Source organism: Sander lucioperca, chromosome 9 (assembly GCF_008315115.2).
Source record: "Sander lucioperca isolate FBNREF2018 chromosome 9, SLUC_FBN_1.2, whole genome shotgun sequence".
Taxonomy (NCBI): domain Eukaryota; kingdom Metazoa; phylum Chordata; class Actinopteri; order Perciformes; family Percidae; genus Sander; species Sander lucioperca.
This window is the reverse complement of record NC_050181.1, coordinates 23669887-23682607: the sequence shown is the minus strand read 5'-3', so window position 1 is coordinate 23682607 and position 12721 is coordinate 23669887. Positions and strand designations below refer to the sequence as shown.

The 12721-nt window shown below is 41.7% G+C and overlaps 1 protein-coding gene across 3 annotated transcripts in view; it reads left to right on the top strand.

Moving 5' to 3' along the window:
- Positions 1-12721, top strand: part of LOC116043968 (cadherin-18-like) — a 108637-nt gene that overhangs the window by 62209 nt on the left and 33707 nt on the right. For all 3 annotated transcript variants that reach the window (XR_004898349.1, XM_031291016.2, XM_036005400.1), the window contains exons 5-6: positions 4741-4908; positions 5683-5870. Coding sequence is in view for 2 of the 3 variants with exons in the window: in XM_031291016.2 (XP_031146876.1) it covers positions 4741-4908; positions 5683-5870 (356 nt within the window). In the remaining variant the exon portion in view is untranslated. The remainder of the gene's footprint in view (positions 1-4740; positions 4909-5682; positions 5871-12721) is intronic.

Genomic DNA, 12721 nt, shown 5'->3' with positions numbered 1-12721 from the left:
TGTCCAGCCTGCGCCGTATCTCCCTGCTCAGTCTAAAGGGGCTGATAAGGCCAGATGGCTCTCTGCTTTGTTAGCCTCTGAAGCGAGTAATGCAGTGGAGCAGAGCCCCCAGGCTGAACACTGTCTGCATCTCATGCGGGAGCTCTGTGTGTGTGTGTTTGTGTTGTGGGAATTCTGTCCTTGTTAGTACCAGTTTAGGTAAGTAAGTGTAGACAGTTTGCAAAGTGAAGTCATTTTGACCAGTCTTCACTCCTTCACACTGTAAGAACAAAAATCTGTAAACAGATAATGTCCTGGCAAACAAAATTACCAGTACCTTTTCCGTTAAGTTTACAGACATTTCTGTTAATCCAAAAACGGAAACGTCTGTAGGTTTACAGTGTATCCTCTGTACCTTTTAAACGGACATTTCTGTTAATCCAAAAATCAAAACACAGGTGTGAAAAGTCATTACAGAAAATTCCTTCATAATAACACAGTATATTAGCCCGTATTTCTACGGGTTTTTCTAACAGTGCAGGCCTTGACTTACCGTGGATTTCCACAGGATGCAGAACGTCTGCGGACCGGCTCCGCTGCGGAACGGCTCCGCTGCGGAACGGCTGCGTGCTCCGTAGTCCGTCAATACCCACCAGGTCCGGATTTGTTGCGTAACGGCTGCGGCCAGCCAACCACGAGATCTCGTGAATTGACGTATGTTCGCGCGATATAACAGGATGTAGTTTCTATAAACAGAACCACAAAACCAACAACAGTTTGTTTCCATCCAGAGGAGTAGAGGGGAAACAACTCTGTGCTGTGTTTTCAAGGTGTAGTGCAGGGAAAATGACCTGCCGTGAACAGGGTGTTTTTTATTTTGAAAAGTAACCGGATGTTTTATTTTGTTTCTGTGCTCGACTTCCTGTCCCGCACAATCTGAATTGTGCTAAATTGCTGCGGAGCTCTCCGTCGTCCGTCAAAAATAGAAGCTCTGCGTATCTGCTCCGGAGGGCTGCGGACTGACGGAACTAGGACGGAGTAGGGACGCAGACGTTCTGCAGTCAGTGGAAATACACACATTGACTTTAATGGAAACCTAATGACTCCGTCGACGTTCCGGAGACGTTCCGCAGACGTTCCGCATCCAGTGGAAATTGCCGGTTACACTAACTTGAGGTTACCTCTGATTGCTGCACATAGCCACAAAATCACACACACACCAAAATTAAAACAAAACGGGAATGGAGTTGGATATGAATGTGTGTATTTTGTTCTCAATCTCAAGCTCAGTTGGTGTTAAGGAGGAGGCTTTAGTAAATCATATTGTGGATTCCACTTAAAAATTGTCATTAAAGAATACTTCCTGTTTATTACAACTTTGAACTAATATATGGCAATCATTTCTATCAGTTATAATAACATTATACTCACCATAGTAACACGCTGACATCACTATAGCAAAGTGCAACCACCAGAATGGTCCTCTAAGTACCTTACCTTGCGAGGTAAAAAAACAGTAGCATTAGCCAATAGCCACAAGGCCATCAGTGACAAATGGTGCACACCAGACACCAGCTGCACACCAGACTCTCTGGATCACGCCAGGGTCCATAGGGTAACGCCCAAGGCCTAAAAACAGGTGACTGTATGTGGAACAAGGCTGTTACACAGTCTGTGCAGGCCTCTGACTGGAAATAATCCAAGAGAAAGAGAAAAGGAAGGATTAAATAGTTTTAAAGATTATTTTTTGGGCATTTAGGCCTTTATGTTTATAGGACAGCTGAAGACATGGAAAGGGGAGAGAGAGGAGTGAACCTCTATAAATGGGTGTGCGCTCTACCAGGAGCCCAGATTAAATTGTTTTAAGTATCCATTTAATTTGTATTTTTTCACCAACCCGTTCTCACTCCCAACTCGTGAAATACTGACGCTTGGTCAATGGCTTTCAGCGTCAGATACCCACGCAAAAATCACCCTTTAGCGTCTGTATAGAACGCACTGGGCATAGCAGCTGTTTGACCGCGGCGCTGTAACATGACATAGTATTAAAAGCGACAACGGTAGCGAGTAGTATGAAAGACCGAAAATTTGCGTAAGGAGGTAGGTTGGGGCGGTGGATGGGTCAAACAACACAAGACTTTCACCCAGGAGACCGGTATTTATGTCCCGTTCTTGTCCCGCGTGTCACTGAAAATGTACGTTTTGTAACCCCACCCACGATTTTTTACTAAAGTTAACTGTCCCGGTCTTGTGCCGCATGTAAGTTAAATGTATGTCCCGACCAAGCGTGTCTACATATGACGCCAAAAGAGACATTTTGCTTCAATAACAAATGCCAAAGGCGCCTGACCAAGCATCTCTTTTTGAGGCGATGGGAGTGAGAATGTGTTGTTTACACTTTTCATTTTAACGGTTCGGGCTTCTTGGTTCACTTTGCTTTAGAAATGGGTGGGAACAGTGGTAGACAGATTTTACTTCAGTAAAGTTTCAGTTCACCGTAGCCTGGTGATCCAGAGGCCTGTAGTCAGATAAGGTCACATTGAGACTGTCCTTCCCCGAGAAACGCTCCCAGAGGTTGTTCCAGCAGCAATATACTGTACAACCCTTACGTAAATACCTCAAATTTGTGCAGTACTTGAGTAAATGTACCAAGTTACATTACTCCACTGAAAACTACATACACAAACGCTGACAGCCACTGTCCAAACGTCGTATTAGTTATTAGTTCGGAGTGAGAACAGGTTGCAAAAACACTAAAAACATAAAACAACTGAAACAGGAAATCCCTCAGTCATCCACAATCCTCAACACATCAGGAAAAAACATCTACAGCCAGATGTGGCTGCCTCCAAGTCAATCAGTATCCTCTTAAAAGCGACCAATGAGACCAGCTCATTAAGTTTCATGGATTTCTGTAACTTGTTCCATGTAGAGGGAGCAGCAAACTTAAACACCTTTTTCCCCAGCTCAGTTCTAACCTTTGGAACAGACAGAAGGAAATCTTGAATCTTGAATTTCAACTGTAAAGCTTACATACAATTTATAAATGTTTATAGGCCATGTCTTAATCATGCCGGTTTCTGACTTGCGCTTTTTCTGGCTAATGCCATATTCAAGATTCAAAATCATTCATTAATCCCACAACATGGAAATTCACAACGTCAAAGCAGCAAGGGATAGTGCAAAACATATTGCCTATTATAAGGTAATTATGCAAAACTAATAAGCAATAATTCTGAAATAAAAATTGCACACAGAGGATGAATTTGTTTTATTATACATTCATGTATTTATTTATTCACTTTAATAATGTGCATGTATGTACTGTAATATAGTAACACTGTAGGGAACAGAGGCTATTCTTTGTTGCTGTACATAAATAAAAGATGTAAATCAAATAAGAGAGAGGAAGGTATGAGCAAATAGGAATGCATTTTGTGTCAAAACTCAGTGTAACTGAGCTGATGATGTCCTGCAGGAAGACATGTTTCAAGAACCAGACAGCTCGCACAACTACAGTATGAATAATGTATGAAAAAAATAGACTGCCATAAATATATGGGTATCAAATCATCAAAATGATTTTCAGTTTGTGAGAGTGTCAAAAGTGTTTGGTTTCAGCAGGACATTGGCAAACATGCAATCTACACCACATGATTGATTATTTCATTTCAGAGTGCAAGTGGGGGGTGTGTGTGTGTGTGTGTGTGTGTGTGTGTGTGTGTGTGTGTGTGTGTCTGTGTGCGCGCATGCTTGTGTTTTACCATCACATTAAAACATGGTTTGGGTGAAAAAAAAAAGTGTTATGGTTAGGGGACCTTTCGTTGGCATGGTAGCATTTACAGCCACTTATTTAAAGCCTCTGAACACCCACACAGGTGCTTTCAGTTATTGTAGCTGATTAGACCTCTGCGGGTTGAAAGCAGGCCGGAGCTTAGATGGGAATTTATTAGGTCACAAATCTTCATCTACCAATAAGAATGGTAAATCTGTCATTTGTCCTGCCCTAACAAGTGCAACAAAACTGACAAGAGACTCAGGAAGATGTCCATCAATCACAAGCTGTGTTCCAAACCGTTCCCTATCACGGAAATAGTGCACTAACACATCCAACACAGCTACAGTCTACACTAGGGTGACCAGACGTCCCAAAAAATTCGGGACAGTCCCGAAATCCAAGCAGTTGTCCCGAATCCCGAATCCTGCCCTAATTGTCCCGAAAATTAGAGCAAAGTCTGATAGAACATTAAAAACTGTTCATGGTGATTGAGTCGTCCTGCAGCCAGCTCCTGTCGGCTGCTCATTGGCTGCAACAGTACGTAGGCCCTATTTAGGCGGCTAGGTGCGAATTTTGATAACACGCATTGCTATTTTTCATTCATTCATTCATTCGTTGTTGTTGAAATGAAGGCTGATTTGTTTCATAATGACACTTGAGTTCATGATTTTAATGATTTTGTATTTGTATTTTTGGGTTTACATGACAGACAGTTGAATTCCTGAAAAAAAAAAAATCATTTTGGTGCAGAGTTTTGAGCCTTGGTTTGGGTTAGGGTTAGTGGGGTTAGGGTTGGGGTTATGAACATAACCATATGTCGTTCTGGGGCAGTCACTGAAACAATTGATTCTGTAGGTTTTTTGGGAAGAAAATATGCAATGCATCTCCTTGTTCTTATACAGGGTTAATGTTTAATAGCGCATTGTCCCTGTTTAATTAAAATTGTATTACATATATTTCTTCTCTCCTCATCTCTACCTCAGGTATCATCCGTACAGCGATGTCCAACTTGGACCGTGAGACCAGGGACCACTATGTTGTGGTGATCCAGGCCAAAGATATGGCTGGCTCGGTCGGAGGACTGTCTGGATCTACTACCGTCAACATCACCCTCACCGACATCAATGACAACCCGCCAAAGTTTCCACAGAGTAGGAGATCCCTCTCACACACCGTTTGTTTCTGACCAGGCAGCGATTCTAGGATCAGGGCTTTAGGGGTGCCTGGCACCCTTTTTAACGTAATTTTTTTAAACGTTATTCTACTGTGCTAACTTTGCATTTTAACATAATTTTAGACCATCATGGTAAGGGAAACACTGAATTATGTAACTAGAAAGACACCAACGGTTCTGAGAAAACTTACTTTAATGCTTAGCCACAGGGTCATTACTACAAAGGTGAGGTGGTATAACAAATGAAATCAGATATTTATCTATGGAAAAGCAGATATGTCCAATATGCAGTATTGCAGTATAAATTAGAGATGTATGCGATTTTGACTAATGCCTTAAAAGCACTATTTTCTGAAAATGGCTCAGATTTTTTTTCTGAACGATCTAGGTGCATAGATTCTGGATTTAGTTTCACAATGCTGTGATATTCCTAGAGCAGAACTCCTGAGCTCACATTTTTTTCCACTGACAGACTGAGATTATTATTGTAAATAATGGATATGCACACTGCGCATGCGTTGACATGCGTTGACAATTTGTTTGTACGCTGCTTACCCCTCTCTAAAAAGTTACTCTTCTTCAGTTCACACTCTATGTTTCAGAACACACCTTTTTTTTATCCTGGTCTGTTATAAGTCCAAATCTAAAGAAAAAAAACGAGAGAACATTTCAAACTGCATGTAAAAAGCACTGAATATCATTAAAAGGTATAATGAAAAAAATAGAATGAAATGTTGCGTCGCTGTTGCAGAGAGCTACCAGCTGTATGTAGCAGAGCTGGCTCCAGTAGGGAAGGCCGTGGGTCGGATCAGAGCCAGCGATGAAGATGAGAAGCAGAACGCTGAGATGACCTACAGCATCACTAATGCCGACGCAGCTGCCTTCTTCACCATCACCACCGATGCTGACCGCAGGGAGGGAATCATTTCCCTCAAGCAGGTATATGAGTCAGAGATCACAACACACAGGCCAACACTGAGGCTTATGCAATTATGTAATGTGTTTCAAGTTTGAGCTGCAGTTTCAAGTGCGGCTGTGAGGGACACTGTAGTGGCCAAGAACACGATGAAGCTTTTTTCTCTGGCTTGTGCTTTCGTTTAGTCATCTACTGCTGTCAAGGTTAGCCCAGTTGGCCAGTATACCTTGATGTATCATTGATGTATCATCAAAGATTTAGGTGTGTTTTTTCTCCACAGAAATGCCAGAATGCAACTATATGTCTTGACATTAGTGCTTGGAACACACTGCATTTGCATTTCAACACACTGCTTTGTCGCAAGATGGGCTGTGATTGGCTTGTCACTACGCAGCAATACAGTAACTGGGCAATGTATGTTTCCTTTCACTTAATAACTTGCTGCACTCCACATATTACGGGAAGCATTTCACAAATTTGTGTTGACCAGCAATCCAAAGAACACACATGACAGTGTTATGCAGGGGTGGGGCTAGAAGGGGGAAACGGGGTGGCACCCCCCCCCCCCAAATTAATAATGAATATGATGTTTTATTTAGCAGAATTGCATTGTGTTGTTCTATCCTATCCAATAGTCACTATATTTCTAAGCAGATTTTCTCTGCTGAACGTGTAGGTCTTTTCTTAGCAGTACAATCACTGACAACATTTCGAACATTTCAAACAAACATTTCGTGGGTGCTTCTTTGGGTTTTCAGCCATGCCTTCACCTGTTGCAGCAGTCCTCTTCGTCTCAAAAGCTGAGCGCTGCTGTTTCCTTTCTCACCCTTATTTTCCACCTGGCACGTCTGCGCTGCTTTCTGGAGGCACCGATCGATCGACCGATTGATATTCCACCACCCGTGTCATGGCACATCCCAGCTCTCTGCTAAAGATATGCGCCAGGTCTATTTTCACGCGAGCCGCGGGGCGTTCACACAGCCAGGCAGGCGGTGAAACAGCGAGAGCATCCAGTCAATTCACCAAAAGACCCCCCCCCCCGCCTCCCCCAATATCGTATACTGTATGTCTCCTCTACAACACCATGGACAACGAGAGATTCATCTTGGAGGTGGAAAACATAATAGACATTACAAATCCTTTATAAGGACAACACTAAAAAAGAGAAGGCATGGAGTTTAATTGCAGGAGTGCTTGGAGTGGAAGGTAGATACTAGCTTAATAAACACGGGATTATTCTGTAAAGTACTTGTAGAGACAATAACATCTGTGAGTCAGGCAGGCAAGACTCTACGCTGCTGTGGAAAATCCGGGTCAGCGATGACGTCAACACATCACTCTGCTTCTGCGCACGAAAGTCTCTGGACTACACCGTTTTGTAAACAAAGCCATACTGAGAAATACAGAGAGAGTTGTTGTAGAGCTAATAGGCTTAATTAGCTTTGTATCAACTCATTTGGCAATGGCTTGAATGTAACGGACGTTCATTAATATAAAAATAGTCACGCACCATAGCTTTATGCTTATGGCAAGTAGAAACTTGACAAATGAGGTGAAGTATTACCTGCTGAGTCCCTTAGTGGTTGCCGGAGCTCATCTATGTACAAAGCCCGTCAGGAGTGATGTGGCACGAGGAGAGTTGGCATAAAAATCCATGCACATGAAGTGGATGTTGTCATACTCTGTCAGGTGAATTCACAAAAGCATTGCGAGACAGCTAAACCTGCACAAGTAAGACAAAAAGAAAATCGTGTAATACACCCTAAACGGCACTGCCAAGCAAAAAGCTTCTTGGTGCTCCTGTGCTATTTACACATATTTAAATTGTGTAATATGCATCCATTTGGCGCAGAAAAGGCACCTCCTTATGCAAATTGGCCTCATTGCAAAAACATGGAGTTGGTGGTAACTGAAGCGCGTTTATACTGTAACAGCAACAGTACTGACAGACTGAGATATTCAATCTTTCTGTAACCTTTAAAGTTCCTTGGCTGAAGTTTTGAGGAATGCCTCCGCACCTTGTCGGTCAGGAGCTGTAGCTCGCACTCTGAAAATGTAATTTTTCTTTTTCTCTCTGCCATTGTTCTGCCGACTGTGTTCTTGGTGCAACATTTATACGTTTTTTTTTTTTTTTTTTGTGTGGAACATTTATACTTTGCCACATGGAGAATTGCGATCAGACGCAAAAAAAGGGCAAATTGCACTCAACTGCAAAACTTCATGACTGCACAGCTGCTTGACTTTATGTGTTTGCGCTGTCATATCATTAGCACAATATCTTTTGTGAATCGGACCTTGAGACACGGCGGATAGCGATGCAATGTGGCGTTTTATGTGAAGTGAGCACTGTGTTGATAAAAATGCTACGTTGCTTGTCAGCAACCTGTCATATGATAATTCAGGAGGCAATATGCTGTGAAACAGCTTGTGAAAAGGCTGCCTTTCTCCCTTTTCACTAGGCCCTGTTCCCAAAATGAGTACTGTTTGGTGTCTGCTTGATTCTTAATTTCACTGGAATGTTGTAGGTTATTGTTTTAGTTTGTTAGGAACTGTTCGTTATTTATTTAAGGGGCCACCGGAGGAGTTTTGTGATCTTTCGTCAAAAAAAGACTTGACCCTCCCTTTGCCAGCAATACATTTTCTATGACCCTCCAAAATAAATGGGAAAAGAGCCATGACCCTCCCCAACATTTTATTGATGCCTTCTGTACTGGTTTGCAATTGGCAAACATACAGAAGCCCATTGTTTTTTACAGCAACGAGATACATGACTTAACCTCTGCTTTCTCATCTTACACATCACACCCCACTGTTATGGTGTGGTGGCCATTTCAGTAGATTTACTCACTAACATTGTTGTGGAAACAGAATAAGCATGGAAACTAAATGCACACTTTCTGCATTACATCAAATACTAAGTTACTCCTCTAATTAACTAGTATTCACCTGAAATAAAACATTGAGACCATTCAGCAAAGCAAACTGGGTAATAATCAGTCGCCAATCGCGGCACGGCTGTCTTGGAACTAAATAGACAGACGGTGGCGGAATAATTCAACTAAAATGTAACAGTGAACAATCAGTGTTGGACCTACAGTCTGTTGAGATGCCTCTCCAAACGCAGAAACGAAGCGCAATCACACCATAAAACGTTAAGACACGTTGAGAAAAAAGATCCGTATTTTGCCGTAATCCAATGACACGAAGAAGAAAAAAAGTAATCCACAGCGATCAGTAGATCCACAAACAGGGTCACGGTGTATCCAGCAAGGCCTATACGAGCGTCACATTCACCAGCCAGCTCCAAACAGGTGAACTTCGCCGTTTAAACAAAGTGGAATAAACGTATAAAAGCCAAATCTACACAAAACCCGCAATCAATTAGTAAGCTGACATCACATTTATACACATGGCATTTAGAAAACCTTTATTGCAATGTTGGCACGGCAAGATGTCCAGATAGTGTAACAGTCATTTTCGTTTTTTGCTTCCTGCTGCTCCCATCGTCAGCCAGGTAATATTTTTTTTACTAAAGCAGTATATGAAATATGATGTATTACCTACCACCATTTAGTTGTTTTGTGTTATTTAAAATATTTATAAAATATCTGGTCATGTCAGACGTAATTATTCCACTAATTTTTTAAACAATGGAATTATCCGTTTCAGCCCCCAGCAAACTCCGCGTATGCGGTCAGACCCATCTGGTAGCGAAGGAGGGCCGAGACTGAGAGCTACATGGAAAAATATGCACCAAACGAGCCACTTTGAAATTTTGCTCTTTTCATGAATACAAAAGTTGGGTGACACCCCCACCCCAGACAAAAAAATGTTGGATGACCTTCCCCTCAACAAAGAATAAAAAGACATGACCCTCCCCTATTTTCCTCCAGTGGTCCATTCCATAAATACCAAACGGTCCCTTACTTTAGTATTTGACATAGGCCTGTTCAGCAGGTTTTATGGGTTCATAGCGTTTTGCTATGGTTCTGCCTGTGATGTGGGGGGTAGCTCAGCTGCTCACCAGCTTAATCAGGGAGAGTGGATGCAGGTTTGCCACATTAGGTCCTTTCTGTATGGAGGGGCTGGGCAATCCTAAGGTGAAGAACAATAGGTAGGATAGTGCTGCAGTAAATGACATGTTTATAATATTTGGGGTGCCTATTGTAGTGGGTGCAAATATATGTATAAATAGTAATGTTGGCAGTAACTGATCTATCCAATTGTAATGATGTTTTGAGAAACTTAAGTGTTACTGTTGCTTGCTCAGGATAGCTCACCCTATAATCACCTGTGCAGGTGGTAGGTTCTAATTAGGGGAGGCTGAGTAAAAAGGGCTTCAGGAGAAGAAGGCTTAAGAATCTTGGCAGCTTGCTGTGAGGTTGACGTGTTTGTTTGCCTCAGTTTAATAGCTTGTTTTTGTATTTTGGTTTGAATATATTTTGGTGTTATTTTTGTTAATAAAGACAAATTGTGAACTTGAAAAGCCTCCTCTCCAGTCATCAATCGTGACACAGCTGTATTCTGTTTTATCATTTGCAACAGTAATCAGGCAGGGGAACAAAATGAAATACACCACTATAGGTTGAAAAGGCTAAATGTTTAGTTTTTATTATTTTAACAGATGTATTAAATCATTTGAATTTATGTGCATTTATTTTCCGTCAGACTGTTTCATATTTATCATCAGTTTGCTTACACCATTTATTTATTTTTGTTTTCGAGTCATTTTATTATCATTTTAACATGCACTTTTATCAGAGAGCTAATGGAGACATTGTGAATGTGTGGAAACTGTATGCAATTGTTTCAGAAATAAACCAGCTTTGCCGTGAGCAACATGCTAACGTCCATGCTCTCTATTGAGTCACAGAGTCACAGTTTCCAGTTTGATTTGGCTACGCAGTGCTTCCTAGACTGTGTTACAGTCTGTGTAACCATTGCTGCACTTTTTAGCACAGAACTTAATTATATTTAATTACTATCCAAAGCACATACAAAAAGAGAGTTGATGTTGCTCTATTGAGCAACTCATATTACAGGCACCTGCACTAGTTTTATCAGGTGCAAAGTGTCATAAAATAATATTTTGCCTTCACAGTTTGAATAGTTTTCTGCCTCTTTACAAACATGCTGTAATGAACTGCACAGGAATTGGATGAAATCCAGCATGCATGGCCGGTACTCCTAGCTTTAGCCGAACTGAAATTCGTGAAAGCGCTCAGGTGTGTCTGATTTGCCCCTGCAGCCTTTAAACTGTGACAACAGGAAAGCCTGCGCTCAGCAGGAGTGAGCATTACTGTTTTTTTGGAGCCACAAGTTAAAAGTGGTTTTGATTTTCTTTGTACCTCTTCTCCAGCTGCAACAAACTTGAGAACAGAGGAAGGGAGGTCCAGAATTATTTTTCTCCTTTTCCCCCAATGTTTGAAGTTTACTTTTGTCAGCATATTTTAAGACTTTGTATTCTGGGGATGGCTCACTTTTTTTGGGAAGAATAATCAATGGGTGTTCTTAGGCATTCATTGCTGTGGATATTTCTTTGTTAGAAGCCATTAAAAGCTGGCGATTCCCATGGCCAAAGCGCTATGAGAACATTCAATGCTCCAACAGGATATGAATGCAAAGACTATGCAGATGTTTTTTTAGGTTATTGGGAATGGCTGCATTTATATAGCAGCTTTTATCCAAAGTGCTTTACAAATTGCCTCTAAAACACACACACACACACACACACACACACACACACACACACACACACACATACATACACACACACACACACTCATCACATACAGAAAGAGCACCAAGAGTTTAGTTTAGTTAAGTTTTAGAGATGCTAAATAAAGACTTCTTATGGATAGGGAAACATTTTGAATACAATATGGATACCAGCTGATCGGTAACGAAAGCCCCCCAATACAAACCATTTTACAATCCGGGCCGTATTTTAATGATCTAAGCGCACGCCGTGGAGCGCCTGTTGCAGGTGCGTTTGGGGCGTGTCCAAATCCACTTTTGCTAGTTTAACGGCGAAAAAAAGGGTCCGAGCGCCAGGCGCATGGTTCAAAGGGGTTGTACTCAGTGTCTTAATTAATCATAGGTGTGTTTTGGGCATCACATGCAATAAACCAATCAGTGTGTCATCTCCCATTCCCTTTAAAAGCCAGGCGCGTTTGTACCTTGGTGCATTGCTATTATGATGGAGGATTTGCTAAGCAGGAAGGAGAGATTTTCAGGAGAAGAAACTGATCTGCTTGCGTGAAGTGAAAACGGCAGTAACCATAATAACATGTAATATAAAATACATAGATATACACAATTATACTATTTCACATTGTAATATTTTTATTTTTAATCTTTTGCATGTTTGTGTGCTGCTGCACATCCCTGTGTGTTTAACAAGCGTAGTGTGCGTGCATTTTACTAATGCGCTGTTAAAATAACAATGAAATGCTGCGTTACTGACTTTATGGCAGTAAACAGGTTTTGACCAGGTTTTTGTTGGTCAATGGCGCAATCACTTTCCGCTTCCTCAAGATAGCAATACGCCAAGAATGCACCTGAACACACCTCCCTGTAAGACCAGCACGCCCATGGGCGCACAGATGGGCGCAGGTGCATTTGCTATTTAAACGACGCGGGCGCTGGACGGGAAATTGACAACCGTGTCGGTCTTAAACTAGCAAAGACACTTGCGTCGGGCTTTGCGCTGAGCTGTGCTGGGTGCAAGATAGGACCCTCCATTTGCATTCATGAATGAACAAAGCCCTTTAGGGGTCATGGTAGAAAGCAATATTGGCACAGAAATCTGTGCACATGAATTGCTAAACCAACAGATTAATCAACTGTGTGAATAGATTGCTAAACTGAGCAT